The sequence below is a fragment of the Myxine glutinosa genome, chromosome 4 (genome assembly GCF_964187855.1).
Source record: "Myxine glutinosa chromosome 4, kmMyxGlut1.1, whole genome shotgun sequence".
NCBI lineage: Eukaryota > Metazoa > Chordata > Myxini > Myxiniformes > Myxinidae > Myxine > Myxine glutinosa.
Window position 1 is genome coordinate 11,067,153 of NC_136264.1, and position 20,606 is coordinate 11,087,758.

General features: G+C 45.4%; 1 protein-coding gene across 6 annotated transcripts in view; it reads right to left on the reverse strand.

Moving 5' to 3' along the window:
• The window catches only part of LOC137424410 (sarcolemmal membrane-associated protein), a 274,679-nt gene that overhangs the window by 124,808 nt on the left and 129,265 nt on the right, over positions 1-20,606 (reverse strand). For all 6 annotated transcript variants that reach the window (XM_078775449.1, XM_068111836.2, XM_078775451.1 and 3 more), the window contains one exon: positions 5,271-5,321. In XM_078775449.1, the coding sequence (XP_078631575.1) occupies positions 5,271-5,321 (51 nt within the window). The remainder of the gene's footprint in view (positions 1-5,270; positions 5,322-20,606) is intronic.

Sequence of the window (20,606 nt, forward strand, 5' to 3'; positions counted from 1 at the left end):
TTTGCCACAAAGAGTTTGTGATCTGTCTCACAGACTGCCTGGGCAGGCAGAGTATTGGCAGATTGTACAGCATTTCTCAATCTTCTGTCAATTGGAATGTATTCAATCTGATTTCTACGATGTCTATCAGGTGAAGTCCATGTGTGCAGTCTGCACTTGGGCTGTTGAACCATATGTTTGCAATTACAAGCTCAATGTCCACTCACAACTCCAGCATTCGTTCCCCTGGCTCATTTTGGATACCAAGTCTGTGCTTTCCTGCAATCCCCGGTGCTCCTGCTTCTCCAATTTTTGCATTTCAGTCTCCTATAAATAATTAAACAACTCCTGTAGGCACATTTTCAACCAGTTCCTGCAACTTTCCATAAAACTCATCCACATTTTTATGCTGCAGAAGTTAGAGTATCCATCTGAATGTTGTTTGCGTTCACTGGATATTAAGTTAGCATTGACTGGGTTGTTAGTGTTAATTATTATTCATTTTTTATTAAACAATTTTAATTAATTTTAATTATTGTTAATTGTTATGAAAGAAAAGGGCGGTAACAAAGAATGCACGATAAAATAAAGTCATAACTGGAGTGTCCCCATACAGACTCGATTACAACACAAGGGAAAAAATAACTGGAAATGATTTATGATTTATGGGAGCGAGACATGGGTAATGAACATAGAGCAGCAACAAAGGCTGGAAAGGGTGCAAATGCGAATGGTTCGGTGGATGTGTGGAGTATCGTTGAGGGAGAGAGGAAGACAAATGATGAATTGCGAAAGATGATGGGAATGGAGCCTGTGATGGATGCTGTGAAGAGAAACAGGTTGAGATGGTTTGGTCATGTGTTGAGGAAGGATGAAAGTGACTGGTTGAGAAGAGTAATGGAAATTAATGTAGAAGGAAGTAGAGGACGGGGAAGACCGAGAAAGACTTGGCTTAAGGTGGTGGAAGAAGAAATGCGGGCAAGGGGGTTAACAAGGGGAGATGCAGAAAATAGGGCAAAATGGAGAAGATTGTCATGGGACCCACAAGGCTAACCCCCGCTCTAGGAGGGAAAATGGCCATAAAATTCCTGTTGTTGTTGCTGTTGTTGTTGTATTGACTGGGTTGTATCCCATGACTGACTCTGCAGTCTTCTTATTGTAAATCACTGCTACTCGTGACCAGAACACTTTGTCATCGTCAGATTGAAACTGCATCAACCCAGTCCATAAAAGTTCATTTATCCCCAAAATTTCAGCTCTTGTCCTCTCCATCCCTCTCTTTATTACATCCAACTTTCCCTCTTTCATTGACCTTACATTCCATGTTCCAATTTTGTGAACGTTTGAGAAGCTCAGAGTCGACTTTCACTTCTAATAACCTCAGCGACTGGATTTCCTTGCAAGTTTGATCAAGTCCCATCATAACGACCAGTTATACCCATCCAAACACTTTGCTCTTCCCTAGGAGCCATTTGAGTGCTTTATTACCTGACGGGCTTAACACCCAGCACCATAGCTTTATCTCATAGATTTCTGATCAGGATTCGATCATTTATTGCCATGTACGGAAGTGGTTTGCCATTGCATTCTTCAGGGCAGTGTCTATACCAGACGGGTAATGCAAGCCATTGTTCTCCAAAAAAGAATCCTCTGCTTAGCATCAAGGCCGTGCAGCTATTACGGGCAATATGTGCCAGCTGCCTGCATGGCCAACCACCACCTGCTCCTGCTCCTATGGCTTCACGTAGCCCTGATTGGGAGGCTAAAATGGGGGTAATACACTTTGCCTAAGGGTGGCACACGAGTTAAAGAATGTAAAGGCAAAGGATTGCTGCCTTTACCCCATTAAATGATTGGCCTTTGGTTTAAAAAAAAAAAAAACCCAAATCGCAAGGCAGCAGCGGATATGGATTCAGAGTAAGTGCGGCTACCAAGTCCAATTACCCATCTGCACAAAGCAACTCGTTTTAAGGTGCCAGTGATTCATTTTCACCTCCACACCCATGAGTGAGAATAACCCCACCACACTAAGTCACAGCCAATTGATGGGACCCCTGAGCGCGATGGTGGGTTGCTATGCAGAAACTTTTCGTAACACCTGGCAACACCCGATGGTGGGTCCAGTGGTGTAAGGAGCATAGACAATGCACTTCTGAGTAGTGGAGAAATATGATATGGTCTGACGATTCATCCTTCACAATGTTCTCGACAAAATGATGGGTGCATGTGTGGCCACAGCACAGGTAGCTCTGCAACCCTAAGTGCCTGGTTCAAACAGTAAAAGGTTTTGGTGGTTCCAAAATGGTGTGGGGCATGTTTTACTGGCATGCATGGCCTGGGTCCACTCATTCCCTTAGAAAACAGGATTGATAGAGCATGCCAGGTGACCATCATGCGATCATGTGCATCCCATTATGCAGAATTTCTTCGCTGCTGGGAGGGGTGTCTTTCAAGATGACAATGCACCAAGCTTTAGGGCACATATTGTTACCAGTTGGTTTGAGGAGCATGAGGACGAAGTTACCCATGATGAATGACCCCTCCCAATCGCCAGACCTCAATCCCATAGAGCATTTGTGGGAAAGTCTGGAGGGCCCAAGAAGACAGCAGTTTCTGCCTCCATCAAAATGATGTCAATTGGAGGGCTTCCAGGTAGAAGTATGGTGCCACATTCCTGCAAAAGTTCCAAATCCTTGTTGACTTCTACTCCCACTCAGGACTGATACAAATGCATAACCAGTCCATGCAATCAGTTGCAAACTGCCCACAGTACTGCAAACACACTTCCTTGACATCACAGGACAAGTGTCAACACCATCTTGAGATGGCTCCATGATGCAGGGATCCATGGTTGTTGTCCTGTTCAGCATCAAGTACTTGCACCAAGACATATCCAAGCATGCCTGCAGTGGACAAATCAGCACGTCTGATGTTAATGGAGGCAATGGACAAGTGTTATGTTCAGTGACGAATACAGATTTCTCATTGAAAGGCATGATGGCCAGTTGGCCACACATGGGTCTACTGAAGACAGTGAGCGCTGTACGAAAGTCGGTGTCCAGGAAGCCGGAAATTTTGGACGTGCAAGTGTTATGACATGGGGTGGTACTGCCGAAACCTTTCGCAGCAACTTGATCTGTATCCCCAGCAATATGACGGCAAATTGATGCAATAATGAGATCTTACAGCTACATGTGTTGCTGACCTTTCAACAACATGGTCCAATAATCACATTTATGCACAATAATGCTCCTGCTCACAGGGCCATTATTGTCACAAGGAACATTATTGTCAATGCCAACATTAATGTCATGACACACTGGCCTGCCATCTCGCCAGATTTAAATAGAGCTGGACATCTCTGGGATATCATTGACGCATTCAAACATTGCCAAGACAGCCACATACCTCGATGAGCTGGAACAGGCGCTGATTCGGGTGTGGAATGCCATTCTCCAGGCTCATGAGGTCAATGCAACAATGGTACAATGTAGTGATTGCTGCCAGAGGTGGATTTCCCCAGTATTGCGATTGTTAATTTACACACTGGATCCTGATGTGAAAATATTCGCCATAACGCAGCATTATGTGATTAGGTCACAATGAAATGAACATGTAATTATTCAGCATCTCCAGCCGTGTAGTGAAGAGTGAAGAGTGAAAATGAACCGCCTCTGCAAGGAATTCCACAAATAGGAGAAAAGGGTAAGAAAAGAGTGGAGGAGTACGGTAAAGCCTATATTTTGGGAGTTAAGCCAAACTTAACTGCAGAGGAGGGGGTAGGGAGGGTAGTTATTATAACAAATTGCAATGTCTTGGAAATGCATATCCAGATAATACACCGAATCATTGTTTTTATTGGTTTTATGCAATCAATGGGACAATATGGAGCTGTTAAAATGTGCAACTGATTTGAGTACCAATAGAATATTGTATCAGGCTTCATTGAAAGGCTGGAGCAGCACTGCAGTCCATTGCAGAATGACAAAGTTGAGTTTCTCAAGCTCCTTACATAATTGCATTGTACTTGCACTCTCCACATCCGTTCAGGTTCTATATGTCCAAGTCTTCATAAAGTCATTTGTATAAACACTTTGATAACTAGAGAGGTTATAGAACACCTTACCCAGCAGTCTTGAGAAAAAGGACATGGGACTTTAATGGAAACAATTTATTTGAAGAAGAAGAATCTCGAAATTTCTCTATCCTGAGAGCAAATTTGATTTGTCAAGACGACGTACAATTTGGCCCGAGTGAAGGTTTTCGGACGTGCAAACAAGGTGATGTGTTCTACAGTGTTCAAATACTGTACTGCACAGTACATCATTTAATTAAAATAAAATAAAAGTTTTAAAGGCTAAAGAAAAAATATAAAAGAACAAGCATTCAATCGGAAGTTTACCACCGTTTATGCACACTCTTTTACACCACATTATTTAACACGTGAAATTAGTTACTCCTGCCTGTTTGTTCGTTTCCTTTACGACGTCCCTAAAAACTAAGTTTCCTGCTTGGAATGATTTTCAATTTTGTTTGACTGCGAGACTGCCAGACAGTAATGCAATTGCCTTACCGTGAATGCGCATGGGCACTTGGGATGAGACTGCAAATACAATTTACTAAATAAAATTACTTTACTGCAAATTTACAAATTTACTGCAAAGAAAAGACTGCAAATACAATTTACCAAATTCAGAGCCAAACGTACTGCTAAACTGCAGATTCGTGTTCCGATTCATGTCCCAATTCGTGTTCAACAGTGATAAACACATAAAGTTCATAGTTCCTCGATCATAGACTGACAGACAGTGCACCATTTGCTGAACTCTGCTTTGCACTACCTGCGTGGGGTAATAAAATGTTCTAGAATATGTGAAATGTGTGTAGAGGAATAGCAGACAGTAGATTTGATGCATTTCAGCTGCATAACACACTATGCCTTTGAAGTAAAAACGTCTCTTATATTATTGGGGAATGAATGATCGTTTTAAGGCCATTTTTCCCCGCTACAGCGGGGGTTAGCCTTGCGGGCCCCATGACAAGCATGACAAGCTGGTACTCAATTTGCCCACCTCAAAAGGTTGACAGGCTGAGTCAACCCCTCGGGCGTTAATTCAGCGATCGACCGGGATTCGAACTCAGGATCCTAGAATCCAAAGCCGGCACCCTAACCGCTAAGCCAACACCAGGCTATTGGGGGGGAGGGAGGGGGGAACTTTAAAAATAAACCCACATTAATAGCCAGCCATTATTATCACTTCAACACAAAAGTAATGATGCACATGGCTCACCGATAACTGGATTCTCTTTCACTCGCTTCTCCTGCATTTGCTCAAGCTTTGCTGTCACAGAAAAGGAAGGAGGTATAAGGGAGAAAAAAATGAAAATATCAACTAAAGCCAAACTTATTGCATGAAAAATAATATTAGTGGGAAATCAAATGTGAAATTTAAAATCAGCGATTCATTTTGACATTTTTAATATGAAATAGGCAAAGCCAAGAAACGAACGAAACGCATTCGAATTACCCTTTGGAACCCTTTAAAACCAGGGCTCGAAATAAGTGGTGACCTGGGTGCCAAATGCCACCAAAACTCCAGCGGGCCACCAAAGCCTGGTCCGAGGTGGCCTGTGTGGCCACTTGTCAAAATCATCGCTGTATTTGGTCGTTACTTATCATTATGCAATTTTAACCAACTAATCTTGCCAAGGGGACTACGTGTCTGTCTGTCTGTCTGTCTCTCTCTCTGTCTGTCTCTCTGTGTCTCTGTGTCTCTGTGTGTGTGTGTGTGTCTCTCTCTCTCTCTCTCTGTCGCCACCTATCGGTTGTCGGTGCGTTGGGTGTAGCGTCATGGCGGCTGTGAGCAACTGCTCGGTGTTTTGGTGAGTCCGTTGTGAGTTTTTCCCCCCTCTCCTGCCCTCCCTCCCTCTCCTTTTCCATCCTGTGTGCTTCGGCATTGTGTTTTCATCCGTTCTGCACCCTTGTCTTCGAGAGAGAGAGGATTGAGAGCGAGCCCATTTTGGGTGCGGCCTACTGGCTTTGACGACGCTTTGTAAGCCATTTTTGTGCTTATAATGCACGTTTATTATTTACTTTAGTTCGATTATATAGGTTTGATACATTCTTGTCCGGTTCGGACTAGGGGGGGGGGGGGGGGGGGGAGGATTTCGCTGGTATGGCGAATATACGTATACGCTCTCGTTACGAGGCGTTCGAAAATTTAACGCGTAAGCATGCATTCGCATGTGTTCCGCCTGAAGGAGCTCCGGCTGAGGACATTATCCTTGCCGTGGGATCCATCATAGGAGACGGTAATGTTCGAGCGGCATCACGAATGAACCAGAAATTTGTTGTCTTCGTGTCAGAAGAAAAACTCGTTCATGACGTCGTTAGTACCGGTCTAACCATAAAAGGGGGTCATTATATTACGGTATCCCCTATGGATACGCCAACCACCAAGATAACAATATCCAACGTTCCACCGTTTATTTTATGCCAGGCGAGAAACTCCTATCCGTTCTGTCTCGTTACGGTAAAATTGTTTCCCGAATCTCAATGATTCCGCTCGGGTGTCGCAGCGATCGTGTTAAACACGTAATGAGCTTTAGGAGGCAAGTGTACATGATTTTCCCGGATCGCAGAGCCGATACAGGTTTAAATATATCCTTTAAAGTATCGTTGGATGATCGGGAATACCACATGTATGCTTCCTCAGCCTCCTTAACTTGCTTTAATTGTGGAGAATTCGGACACGTTAAAAGATTCTGTCCTAGGGCCTCTTGTCCGAAGTGTGGTGAACCGGGACATAACGAAAGGGTTTGTAAAAAGGCCAATCCCTCCACCGCGCCTTCTGACACCCCGACCATGCTCGCTGACACCCGGACCGTATCTCATGTTACCCCTACCGTACCTTCTGACACCCCGACCGTACCTTCTGACACCCCGACCGTACCTTCTGACACCCCGACCGTACCTTCTGACACCCCGACCGTACCTTCTGACACCCCGACCGTACCTTCTGACACCCCGACCGTACCTTCTGACACCCCGACCGTACCTTCTGACACCCCGACCGTACCTTCTGACACCCCGACCGTACCTTCTGACACCCCGACCGTACCTTCTGACACCCCGACCGTACCTTCTGACACCCCGACTGAGTCGTCTGTCACACCGGTGCTTTCCGATTCCAATGTGATGACACCCACCGATGTGACTGACACAACTAGCATTGCCCCCTTTCCCAAACCCATGAACGAAGAATCCATAGTGTATGCTAAAAAGCGAAGAGCACCAGCGCCAAGCATTTTCGCTGGTGCTGCAAAGAAGGCGGTCATGGGCGGCACCATTTCCGGTGCACATGTGTCCGAGTGTCCCTCTGACATTCCCTCACTAACTGAGTACATGAATACCGTTGTCAATGACACCAGCGAGTCTCATTATGCAAATGAGCCGAAAAATAAAATTTGTACCTCTCACCTGGAGGTTTCCGAGTGCGAAACCTCCAGTGAAAGTATTACCATTTCCGAGCTGGGAAATGTTTTTCCGCTTGCCCCCCCCCCCCCCCTTTAAATACCGAGCAGACTAAGGATTCAATAAACGTTCCCACTGTACAAACGGGGCCGGTAAATCTGAGTTTGCTGGGATCTCAAACCCAAGCTCCGACCCCAGATACAAATATCCATCAAAGTGTTAACGAGTGCTCTCGGGAACACCTTGGGAAACTTGTGAAGGTGCCTCCAGACAAGACCGCGGGGGCAGCGGGTAATACCCCAGATCCTGACGACATGTTATCTGACGTGTCTGAGTCCGAAGATGACATTGAGACAACCGCGCTGTCACAAGCGATGACAGGTCACTCGCAGGTATCCCCTCAACTCATTCTTACCTTCCTTAACAAAACGTATCGTCACCGCAACATTGTCATTAAAGACTATTTCCCTGACTTGGCTGCATTCATTTGACCGCAAAGTCAATAATCAAAGCGCGTGAGGATTTTGACCTGACGAAATCTCAATTCCACAGGTTAAGAAAGTTTGTTACCCGAGCAGGTACGGAGTGTTCCCAAGCACAGGGCGATTTCATTACCACGGAATGAAAAACATTTCCTTTGCGACCTTAAACATGAATGGTGGGGGTGCAAGTCACCTCCGTCAGGCCCAAGCCAAAAACTTGTTTGACCGTAAAAAGGCAAATGTTCTTTTACTACAAGAGACCCACATCACACCTAACGTGGAACATGACTGGTGCCAAACTTTCAAAGGGCAATGCTATTTTAGCAATCTGTCAGCCTCATCTGCTGGGGTTGGGTTTTTTCTAAAGCCAGGTCTAGCTTTTGAGTCTTGTCATTTTCAGGAAGTCATAAAAGGCCGGCTTATTTCCCTTCAGCTTGCACATCAAAACTTCCGCTGTACCATTTTCAATGTGTACGCACCTAGTGAGAGCAGGGGCCGAAAGGCCTTCTTCACCTCCATGGTAAACCACCTGAAATCAGTTGATCTCGACCAATGTGTGTGCATTGGTGGTGACTTTAATTGCACCTTTGACCCTTCGAAGGATAGAAACTCTGCAGAACCCCACCCCGAGTCCCATGCGGACCTATCCCATTTCTTTAAGACGGCCGGTCTACTGGATGTTTGGCGATTGCATCACCCCAACATAGTCCAGTTTACCTGGTGTCGATGTGCCAATGGCCGGGTGTCTTCGGCAAGACTCGACCGCTGGTACATTAATGTACCCTTTAGGAACGTCGCGGCCTCTTCAGGTTGTTTTCCGTCATTGTTTTCAGACCACCATATGGTAACCTTAGATCTTTCTTTTCCTCGACCCACATGCAGAAATAGTTACTGGAAGTTTAACGTTAAACTTTTAGAAGATAGTTTATTTACAGACTCCTTTCGTGATTTCTGGGCTGAAATGAGTACTAAAAAATCTTCTTTCTCCTCAATTAGTCTCTGGTGGGATAACCTAAAGGCCCAAATTCGAGTATTTTGTCAACAATTTAATTCGCACTGTACCAATGTAAAACATATCACGATGGCTTGCTTGGAAGCAGACATCTTAAGGTTAGAGAGCAAGTTGGCCAATGAGAGCAACCCAGTGAACTATCGGTTGCTACTCGAGAAGAAGGCCCAATTAAGGGATTTGATCCATGAAAAAGCAGCGGGCACACTAGTTCGGCTAAGAATACAGAATATAAAGGTTTCAGATACCCCAACTAAGGCTTTCTTTCACCTAGAAACTGTGGAGAAACCAGCACGACTTATATCTTCGGTTTTGGACCCAGGGGGGAACATCCTAACAAATCCGAGTGATATAAGATTAAATGTAATCGATTTCTTTTCTGAACTTTTCAAGGCCAAAACAGTTTCTCACGAAATGATGAATGTTTTGACATCTCATCTTCCTTCCGTGGCTGAGGCCCAACGTCTGGAACTGGATGCTCCAATTACCCTTCCAGAGCTAACCGGTGCACTTGCTGAGATGGAGTCAGGAAAAGCCCCTGGCATCGATGGCCTACCGGCCGAATTTCTTTCGGCATTCTGGGACATTTTGGGCCCAGAGCTGCTCAATGTTCTGGATGCATCTCTTTTATCCAGAGAATTACCGCTCAGTTTTAGAAGAGCAGTACTCTGCCTGCTACCCAAGACTGGCGATCTCCGACACCTGTCAAACTGGCGTCCGATCTCTTTGTTGTGCACGGATTACAAACTGTTTTCCAAGGTCCTTGCGAACCGGTTGAAGACAGTTATTGGGGAGCTGGTGTCACCTGATCAAAGTTGCGGCATCCCTGGCAGATCCATCTATGACAACATATTCCTAGTCAGAGATTTGTTAACTGGTAAATGTGTCAAAGAGGCTTTTGGATTGGTGTTTCTTGACCTTGCAAAGGCCTTTGATAGCATTGATCATGAGTTTTTGTGTCATGTGTTACAAGCTTGCGGGCTTGGCACTAATTTTAGAGCCTACATAGCTTTGTTATATGCAAACATCTCCAGCTTGATCAAAGTTAACAACGAATTTTGCCCACCCATAAAGGTTCAGAGAGGGGAAAGGCAAGGTTGTCCACTTTCAGGTCTATTATTTGCCCTCGCCTTGGAGCCCCTCTTAATCGCCCTCAGAAAGGATATCCCTGGACTTGTCCTTTCTCCAGGACACCCACCTTTGACCCTGTCAGCTTATGCCGACGACCTTTGTGTCATTATAAAAAGAAAATGCGACAGTGACGCCATGGCAAAGTGTTTGTCGGACTTCAACCTTGCCTCATCATTAAGGTGTAATTGGGGGAAAAGCAAGGCTCTGTGGATCCCCTTTCCAAAAAATGACTTACCTATGCCACCGTTATTACCACCACCTCCCCTTCCTGCAGAGCTAGTGTGGGCAAACAATGGCATCAAGTATTTGGGCATCTTCCTCGGTCCTCCTCAGTATGCCCAGAACAATTGGGACAGGATCATTGACCAGGTAGATGGGCGTTTGAGCAGTGGAAAAGAGCTCTACCCCACCTTTCCTATAAGGGTCGCGCGCTAGTTGTCAACAACCTCATCACTACCCTTTTGTGGCACCGGTTCATCTGCCTGCAACCACCGGAGGTTTTGCTCCAAGCTATCCAGAGGAAACTGGTGGATTTTTTTTGGGGAGGCTACCACTGGCTTCGACCCAGCGCCATATGTTGTCCCTCGGCCGAGGGTGGTCATGGCCTAGTCGATGTGAAATGCCGCCTGTTGGCCTTCCGGCTCCGCTCCATCCAACGCTTGCTTTATGCAGAACACCTACCAGGAAAGCCCTTAGCCTGCTCCATTCTTCAACGAGCTGGGAGGCTGCTGGGGTACCATTTGATACGGACAGGAACTTTTCCTGACCAACCTTCAACACGTCGATACATCTCTGCTCCCAGTCTTTTATCAGAGCCTCTTGAATGCCTGGCAGGGCGTTTCGATAAGTCGCCAAACAGACTCGTATGGCACTAACATGTATGCACACGAGCCTTTATTTTTCAACCCACTTTTCCCCGATATCCCGAGGAGTCGCGACTTCTGCCAGCATTTTATAGTGGCCAACATCCTGAAAGTGTGTCATCTCCGGCACGATTCTGGACAGGGATGGAAGCCTGCGAACGAGCTGGCGGACCTAACAGGTGTTCGGTCCAGGAGGCAAATCGGGAACATACTAAGAACGGTGATCCGAAGGGGCCACCAGCTAGGCCTACATTGGACGCAGGACGCAGAGGTTGAGCCCACAGTCCCAAAATTAGGTGTCGCTTTTACCCCAAACGAGCTGCCCCCCATGAGCGCAGGGTCACCCCCCTTCCATGCTATGAGCAGCAAGAGTATTTATAGGTCTTGTGTGAAACTTCTTCTTGGGGACCCACCTCTAGCTGGGGTTACCCGGTGGAAAGGACTCTTGCCTCCCGGTCCCCCCTCTGAGCCTTTATGGGATACAATGTATGCTGGACTTATTTCTAAAAGAACAGGTGACCTTCAGTGGTGTTTGGCCCACTGGATTGTTCCTTCCAATGCTGTCATTCGTTTTTTTCCCCCCATTTCCGGCTGTTGCCCCTTTTGTCCGGTGAGGGAAGATTTGTTTCATGCTTTCATTAATTGTGAAAGACTTTCTCCTTTGTTTCATTGGTTAAATTTTATTGCCCATAGATTGCAGGTTACCTTTTCTTTGAAAGCTTACATCTTTGGCTTTCCTCCCAAAAAGGGAACCACATCTATTGTATTCGGGTTCCTAACCGCTACCGCTAAACTGGCCGTATACCTGTCGCGGAAGGCGAAGCTGGGCGGCAGACCTATGCAGGAATGCAGTATTATGGTGTTTTTTAGTTCGTTGGTGTCAGCAAGGCTCAAGCTTGAATTTGGCTGTGTCCAAACTGCAAACGACCTTGCAAATTTTGTTGCGACCTGGTGTGTTGGAGGGATTTGTGAGGTCCAAGATAACAAATTGTTAATTTCTGTATAATACAGTGTGGGTGTTTCTTATACACTGTTCCATGCTTCTCCTTGCCGGGGTTTTTTCTCCCCCTGGTCTTGACCTACTCTTTCTTTCTTAAGTCTCTCCTCAGGGTTGCAGATGCGATTGTAAATTTGTACATATAAAATTATGCCTAGTTTAGAAATTATGCCTAGATTTTCTCCTCGTGTTTTTTTTTGGTATTTGCACCTTTTCTGTCGCTTGGTTTGCAGTGCACCGATTGTTTTTTCCTTCCGGGATTGCTATGATTTTACTGATTTTCCTGGATGAATTGCTTTTGGTGGTACTCTTGTTTTATACTTTTATAATAAAAAGAGTTTAAAAGTCTCAGTGTGTCTCTGTCTCTCTATCACTCACTCACTCACTCACTCTCACTCTCACTCTCACACACACACACACACACACACACACACACACACACACACACACACACACACACACACACACACACACACACACACACACACACACACACACACACACACACAAGCATTACATACGTGTGTATATATTGTTACATTTATGGGGAGGGTAGAGATCACCTTAGAAGGGATAGAACCGTGTCGAATAGCATGGACCGCATGCGAGTAGGAAGAGAATCTCGATGTAAGTAAAGGAAGTAGGGATCTGTTGGCCAAAGGATTGTGTTTGAATGTGCATGATACGAGGATTCACAACAGCCCGGAAAAACGAAGCAGAAAAGATATGGGAAAACTGCCAGGCAAGGAGAGAGGTGGCAGAGCTATAATCGTCCCCTGAACGGGGGTGGAGCCCAACACGTGGAGGAGGGGTGGAGAGTTGTCAAAGGAGATGAGGGAGGAGCAAGTAGCTGTCCGTTCTGTGAGAAGAGAACAGCAGGAACAGTGTGCTGTGAAGCTCGCTGCGTCTGTGGAGAGTCCGAGGAGAATTGGAAGGAGGAGAGCTTTAAGGAGGTCATCTTGCCACCTGCCTTGGCCCTGGTGCCGTTTTCATCCTCCCCATTGCCTGTTGATCGTCCTGTTCATCTCCTCTTCACTTCGTCGTCCTGCTGTCCCATCACCATGCCCATCGTCCTGCCCCGTGCCCATCCTCCGCTCCCCCGGTAGAGATAAGTCGCCCGGTTGTGTCTCTTACCCCGTCTGTGCTTGTGACTGGAGAGGCGCCTTAGTTTTTACAAGATCTATTTTATCTCATTTTATATAGTTATTATTAAATCCATTTTCCCTGCTTGTTATTTGTTTGGGAATAAACCCATTTAGTTTATTAGAAGCTTTGAGGTGCTCGTGTTTTTCCTTAGTCTCCCCTCCAAATCGTGTGCGCGATCTTACACCACCACAATTCGGAACGTCTCCACAGGAATTAAAACTATTCAGTACATCGAGGGATTTTAACCTCCCACCACCCCCCCCAGGAAATGCCAGGAACAAACCTTGGTACAATACAAGTGATTAAGGCTGTGGTCAAATTTCATCACAGAATTGCATGTGTATTTTCTGAGAAGAAAGCAAATACCTATTTTGGGGGGCAAAGCCCCCCTCCCCTCCCCTGCCCGTAGATCACCAAAGGGGCTGATTTTTTTAATGCCGTGAACAAACGTTGGTGCATCACGGGTGATGAAGGTTGTGGTAAAGTTTCATCGAAATAGTGTGTGTTAGTTTCAGAGGAAAAAGCAAATTCCTATTTTTGGGGGTCAAACCTGGATCCACTTTGACCCCCGGGAGACCCCTTAGACCCTGATTTTTTTTAAATGCCGTGAACAAAATTTGGTCACAACACAGCAAATATCATTTGTGCCAAATTTGATCGCAATCCCATCAGGGGTTTCGGAGAAGTTTCAAGTGTTTACGGACGGGCGGACAGACTGACTGACTGACTGACTGACTGACGATGCGCCATCGCTTAAGCCACCCTGAACTTCGTTCCAGATGAGCTAACGAGACAGAAAAGAAGGCCTGAGGCGGTGTTTTGTTCCAATGAAGGGTAAGGCCCGAAATGTCAGGTTCTCTCATTCATAGCGGATCGATCACCATTTGAGGTATTTTAGTTCTATTTGTTTTGACCTCCCAATGTCAAGTTTTCAGCAAATAACAGTTCAATATTCGTGTAAGGTGGGGTGACGACAGCTACCAAATATACAAGGATCACTGGGATTTGTTGAGGTGCCAGATATTACCAGTGAAACCCTCACAAAGGCCCTGAAAGATTTCCTGATAACGCTACAATCTAGGGCTGGATCAATGGCGAGGGCAATCATATGATGGGGCATCAAATATGCATGTTGTGTTGCTACTCAAGTTCAGCATGAGAACAGCTCCGCCATTTATGTTCATTGCTTGGCCCACTGTACCAATTTATGCCTTCAGGAAGTTTCCTGCAAAAAGCAAGCCGATTCAAGAAGCGCTTGATCTAGTCTTTGATATAATCAAATTGATAAAGTTTGCCCCAAAGTGATCAACCATCTTTGCACAAATGCAGATTCACATTGGCAAAGAGAACCCCCGTCAGCTGAGACAACTTTGCCCGACTTTATAGAATGTGAGAACAGGATCTTTGAGCGATATTTTGTTTAACTATGAAGTGTTTCTGAATACCTTGGATAACGTCGGTGAGAATTCAAATGACGACTATACCAGATGTGCAAGTAGCCAAGCCACGTTAATTGCAAGGTTCAGTACATTCTCTTGCTTAAAGCTGGCATATCATATTCTTTAATATATGCCAGCTCGGGCACAACAGGTCTCAATAAATATCCAAGGTGAGGATACATCCGTCGAGAGTGCAATGAAGGCCATCTCCTTGTTACGCACCTTCTACCAACAACAATGAAACGAGGAGTTCAACAAGTTATACGATCATGTCGTAGAGGAATTGGAGGGCTTAACTGAAAGGACAGTACCACCTAGGAGTTCAGGTAAATCAAGGAGAACTGATGAAGGTACACAGCCACACAACTTCTCTTCTGTAGAAAAGTACTTCCGACAGAAATTCAATGAAGTCCTTGACATTCTGAATCGGGAGCTTGACAGCAGACTTGAGCCAAAAGGCATGTGACTCCTCCAGAATCTGGAAAACTTTCTAATCGAAGCTGCCAATGGGGAGTATTCCAGAACACCCAAATCCATTGAAGAGCAATACAAAAATGACTTCAATCTAGAACATATAAGATTACTGCTACAAATGTGTGCCCAATCTTGTAAGATTGGGCATCTGAGGTGGGTTGTCCATCTAACTTGTATGGAAACCATTTGCCAGACCATGTATATGGCCGGATCCATTCAGTAAGAAGCTCTGCATAGAAATCCACAAAAATGTCAAACTGTACTACACAGTGCCAGTCACCTCAGTAACATCCGAGGTCAACAATGACACAAAGGCTGAACAATGCTCTGATCTGCCATGCCATGAAAGTTCACACAGACAAGATCGACATATTGACATTAGTGAATAACTTTTGTCAAGCAAATGATTCAAGAATGAAATATTTTCGCTAATTTGACTGAAGCCAAACAAACTCTGAAAATGGGAAAAGTGCATAAAATAAAGTTTTGAAATTTCCACTGAATTTGGGTGAAATGCACAGCTTTCAAAATAAAGATACACAACTGCATTTATATCACATTCAGCCTGCTCATCATTTTTTCTTTCTCTTTTTAAATCAGTTGAAACTGAAATATATATATTATATATATATAGATATATATATAGATATATATATATATATATATACTAATATATATATATATTATATATATATATATATATTATATATATATATATATATATTATATATATATATATATATATATATATATATATATATAGATATATATACTGAACATCAAAATAAACATCACTTTCATTTTTTGAAATGTGCAGCTTTACATACACGTTTCTTCAATTGTAATGGCTGATTATGTAACGGGAACTTCACTTCAATCACCTGGTTGATCAACAATGGCATGCTTGAGTGGTTCTGTATAGGGATCTTTCCCTTTAAATAATGGACCCTCATAATGAAATACTTTAGTTCTCATGGTTAGACATTCATTTACTGCTGTCTATAGTCACTCTAGAGGCTTCTGACAGGGAAAACAACAAGAAAATACAGATGCCTGACATCTGAACAACGTTTAAGGGCAATTGGGATGCTTGAGGCTGGTGTAAGCCAGCGAACAATTGCCCAACGTCTTGGTTGCTCACAGCCTGCAATTTCCAACCTGGCCAGATGTTACGGTGAAACTGGAACTGTGAATGATGGTCCATGAAGAGGAAGACCACAGGTAACCACCTTACAGGAGGAGTGGGACAGACTTCCCCAGGACCACATCAGATGCCTGGTACAGAGCATGTGTCGGAGGTGTACAGCCTGCATCACCGCTCAGGGAGGACACACACGACATCAAGGACTGTTGTCATTCTGTCCTTGACTGTTAGGAGTGTTGTGTCCATTCCTGTGTCATTTTGTTTTGACTGTATTCAGGTGTGTGCCTTTGTGTTGAAGTGCTGTGACCTTTGTTGCACCACCCCTTGTGATGTTCATGCTTTTTGATTTTGTGATTGAGGCAACCTCTTGTTTATCGACATGTGTTTAGTAAAGATAGCTGAACTTTACCTCGGTGTTCAAATATTTTTCATTTTTGCGTGGAGGATTTCAATGAGTGTCCTTCTAAAGATTTGATAAGTTTCTTTTGATGTTGAGTATATATATTGCTAAGTGTATGGGGGGGGTAGGCAATGTAGTACCTTAGTCCAGGTAGAATTGTATAGTATAGTATAGTATAGTGTGCTCCGAATGTCGCGATGAAAAATAAGAAATCCTCCCCCCCCCCCCCCCCCCTCATGTACATAAGTAGGGAATCCGTTAGACCGGATGTCGTATAAGTGTATCATTATCCCCATGACGAGGGGTGGGGTTATGTTAATTAGTTAGGGATTAATGGTAAATTCCCTGTACAGTATGTGAATTGCCTCTGTGATTTCTCCTCTGTTCCTTATAACACCACACACACTATATGCAAGCAATAGGCGCGCAATAACATAAAATAAAGTACCGTATATACTCGAGTACAAGACGATCCCAAGTATAAGTCGACCCAAATCGTTCGCCGAAAAAGTCAGCTATTTTTCATATATCCCGTGTTTCGTATACTCATATATTCATATTCATATGAATGTCGTACAAGTCGTACAAGACGACCCCAGTTTACAAGTCGTACAAGACGACCCCAGTTTTTTACCTAACATATTGTTGTGGATATGAGGATTGTGTTTTTTTATTGTTTTATTGTGGACCCTCCTTCCTCCAGTTGTTGTGTATAAAGGTCAAAGGGCGTCCCGTAGTTAGGTCATATACAATCACGTTTAGCCAATCATAGATTCCCTGCTTGTTGGTAGTTATTTCCTTATTCTGTGTATTCAGCTAAGGCTTTGTCTTCTATTAATTGACACTCCATTGCACCGAATTCAAATAGATAGATCCCCTTTCATTCCCAAAGCCCCATTCCCAAAGCCTCGATTGGCAACTGCATTCGCCGCAGCTGCTGGGCGGTTTTCACCGCGACTCCATTAGCCACGAGGTGGGCTCGGAGAAGAAGGGGGAGGAGCCGCCGAATCCAGGGCGTGGCCCGCCGATCGTCATCAAGGGTGGAGCCAGAGAGCCGTGCCCACCAATCAGGGCCGAGGCGACCTCACCGATGGGCGTGTCCTGGAGGCCGGCGGCTTGATCGCCCGAGGGCGATATAAGCGCGCGCGGAAGCCTAGGAGTTGCGCAAGGAGTCGAAGGTGGTTGAGTTATGAGTGGGAGTCCAAGGTGGTTGCGTTTGAGAAAAGAGTCCAGACGAGCTTGGTAAAGGCAGAGGAAGGGATCCCCACAGAGAGTTGCGCCCGTTAAGAAGTTGGCTCCACCAGCAGTTTGGCTCCACCAGCAGTTGGCTCCACCAGCAGTTTGACTCCACCAGGCAGCTTCGACCCGTTACCCCGCGGGAACCAGATTGCGGTGGCATCGGTGGCCGTCGAGGTCCAGCCCGACGTCCCGTGCGTGATCAAGCCCGAACCATCTGCCCCAGCTGAACCTTCCCATTCCTCCTTCCAATCAATCCACTCTGCAATTCCCCGTGTGAGTCTGTCTTTGTTTGTTCTGTCCCTGGGTTAATTAAGACTGTAATAAATAAGCTAGAATTTTCACTGTGTCCTTCTGGTCCGTCCCTCTTTCTGCCTTTATTTTATTATCCTTCCTTCTCCTTGGTTTCTTTTGATTGTAAATAGTAAATAAATCATATTCGTATTTCCTACCTCTTGTCTTCTTCTTCTTCACATCCGTCGTCTTTGTCTTTTCCAAATTGAATACCGGTGGCACGATTTGGCCAACGTTCAGAATCGGGTTAGTCTTTGTTAACGGTTCGTGCTGCGGTTGCTAAACACCGCTCCGCAATCAAGTAACATCTTATCCGCGGTACGAACGGGGCTGTGCACCGGCCTTTCCAGAGGCCGCGGTGCAGCTTCAGGGACCACGTCGGTCAGCAATAATCGAGGGGACTAATCCCCCCTCAAAGGGGAACCAGAGGCCGACATTGGGTTCCGTAACAATATTTTCGCAGGTGCAGGCTATGCACGCGAGTCAACCAACAAGCTAGACGAGAACATCGCTCGGAATTTCAAGGAATTACGAACCAGGAAGTGGTGTCCGAGTTATTTTACCAGTACTAGTCTCTGTCGACAATTACATGAACCATGACATGAGAACCATGACAATTACAACTACATATGGGCAGGGTACAGCCCGAAGTGGAGATCGGTTTCTGAGGTATGGGACATGGAATGTAGGGACAATGACAGGGAGATCAGGAGAAGTGGTGGAAGTATTGATCAGAAGAAGAGTGGACATATGTTGTGTGCAAGAGACGAGATGGAAGGGAAGTGGTGTGAGAATGGTGAAGGGTAGGCAGGGACAGAAATACAAGTTTGTGTGGCAAGGGTGCCCGGAGGGCATGAATGGTGTTGGTGTCCTGTTTTCTGAGGAGTTTGTAGACAGTGTGGTGAGTGTGACTAGAGTGAGTGATAGGTTGATGATGGTGAAAATGATGATTGGAAAGCTCTTGGTGAACATCATCTCAGGATATGCTCCGCAGGTTGGTCGGAGCGATGAAGAGAAGGACAAGTTCTGGTGTGCTATAGAAAAGCTGATGGAAAACGTGAAAGATGAGGAAGTTGTTGTGGTAGGAGGAGACCTAAATGGACATGTGGGAAGGAGTATGGACGGTTTTGAGGGAGTTCATGGGGGTTACGGATATGGTGTGAGAAATGGAGAAGGTGAAAGGATTTTGGAGTTTGCCGATGGAGCTGATTTGTTGATTTGTAATACTCAGTTCCAGAAAGGGGATAATAAGCTTGTTACATACACGTCAGGTGGGTCGACGACAACTGTTGACTACCTGATGGTGCGTAGGCGAGATAGGGTGCACCTCCGGGACACAAAGGTGATCCCGGGGGAGGAGGCTGTTTCACAGCACCACTTGGTTGTCTGCGACATAAGGGTGAAAGGTGCGAGGAGAGCTCGGCGGGTGAAGTACCAACCGAGAATGAAGGTGTGGAGGTTGAAAGAGGTGACAGTAAGGGAGGCATTAAAAGAGAGGCTGAGTCAGGTAGAGGATGATATGGTTGAGCTTGAACGTGGTTGGATGTCAATGAAAGATAGTCTGTTGGGAGCCGTTGGTGAGGTATATGGATGGACAAAAGGACCACCGAGGCACTCGGAAACATGGTGGTGGGATGATGAAGTTGGAAAGAGGATTGACGAGAAGAGGAAGAAGTTCAAGGTGTGGCAGAAGGCGAAGGGTACGGGAGCAGAAAAAGCAGAGCATGAAAGTTATAAGGCAGCCAAGAAGGCTGCAAAGAAAGAGGTAGCAAAGGCGCAGGAGACATGTCGGAAAATCTTCGGAGAACGCTTGGATTCGGAAGAGTGTCAGAGAGCGGTATTCAGGATTGCAAAGCAGATAGCGAAAGAGAGGTGTGATGTGATGGGGATGAGTTGCTTGAAGGATGAAGTGGGACAAATCGTTGTGGACCCAGATGGAATTAAAGGAAGATGGAAAAGATATATGGAAATGCTGTTGAACACAGAGAATGAACGGGATGGCAACATAGAGAGTAACCCAGTTTTAGGACCGGCAGAGAAGATAACTGAGAAGGAAGTTGAGGAGGCGATAAAAGCAATGAAGAGTAGAAAAGCGGGAGGGCCGACGGGAGTTGTGGGAGATATGTTGAAGGCAGCAGGAAGTTGGGGTGTGAAGAGAATGGCAGAGATCTGTAATCTGGTGGTGAAAGAAGGTCGCATTCCAGTGGATTGGGAACTGAGTACCCTCGTCCCTCTATACAAGGGGAAAGGTGACCCTCTGGAGTGTGGCTCGTACGGAGCGATAATGTGATTGGAGCATGGAATGAAGGTATTGGAAAGGGTGTTGGAGAGGAGGATAAGGAAGAAGGTGAAGATCGACGAAATGCAGTTTGGATGTATGCCAGGAAGAGGAACGACAGACGCGCTCTTTGTTGTGAGGCAGTTGCAGGAGAAGTACATGGAGAAGAGGAAGAAGTTGTTTCTTGGGTTTGTTGATCTGGAGAAAGCCTTCGATAGGGTTCCACGCGAAGTATTGACATGGGCATTGAGGAAGTTAGA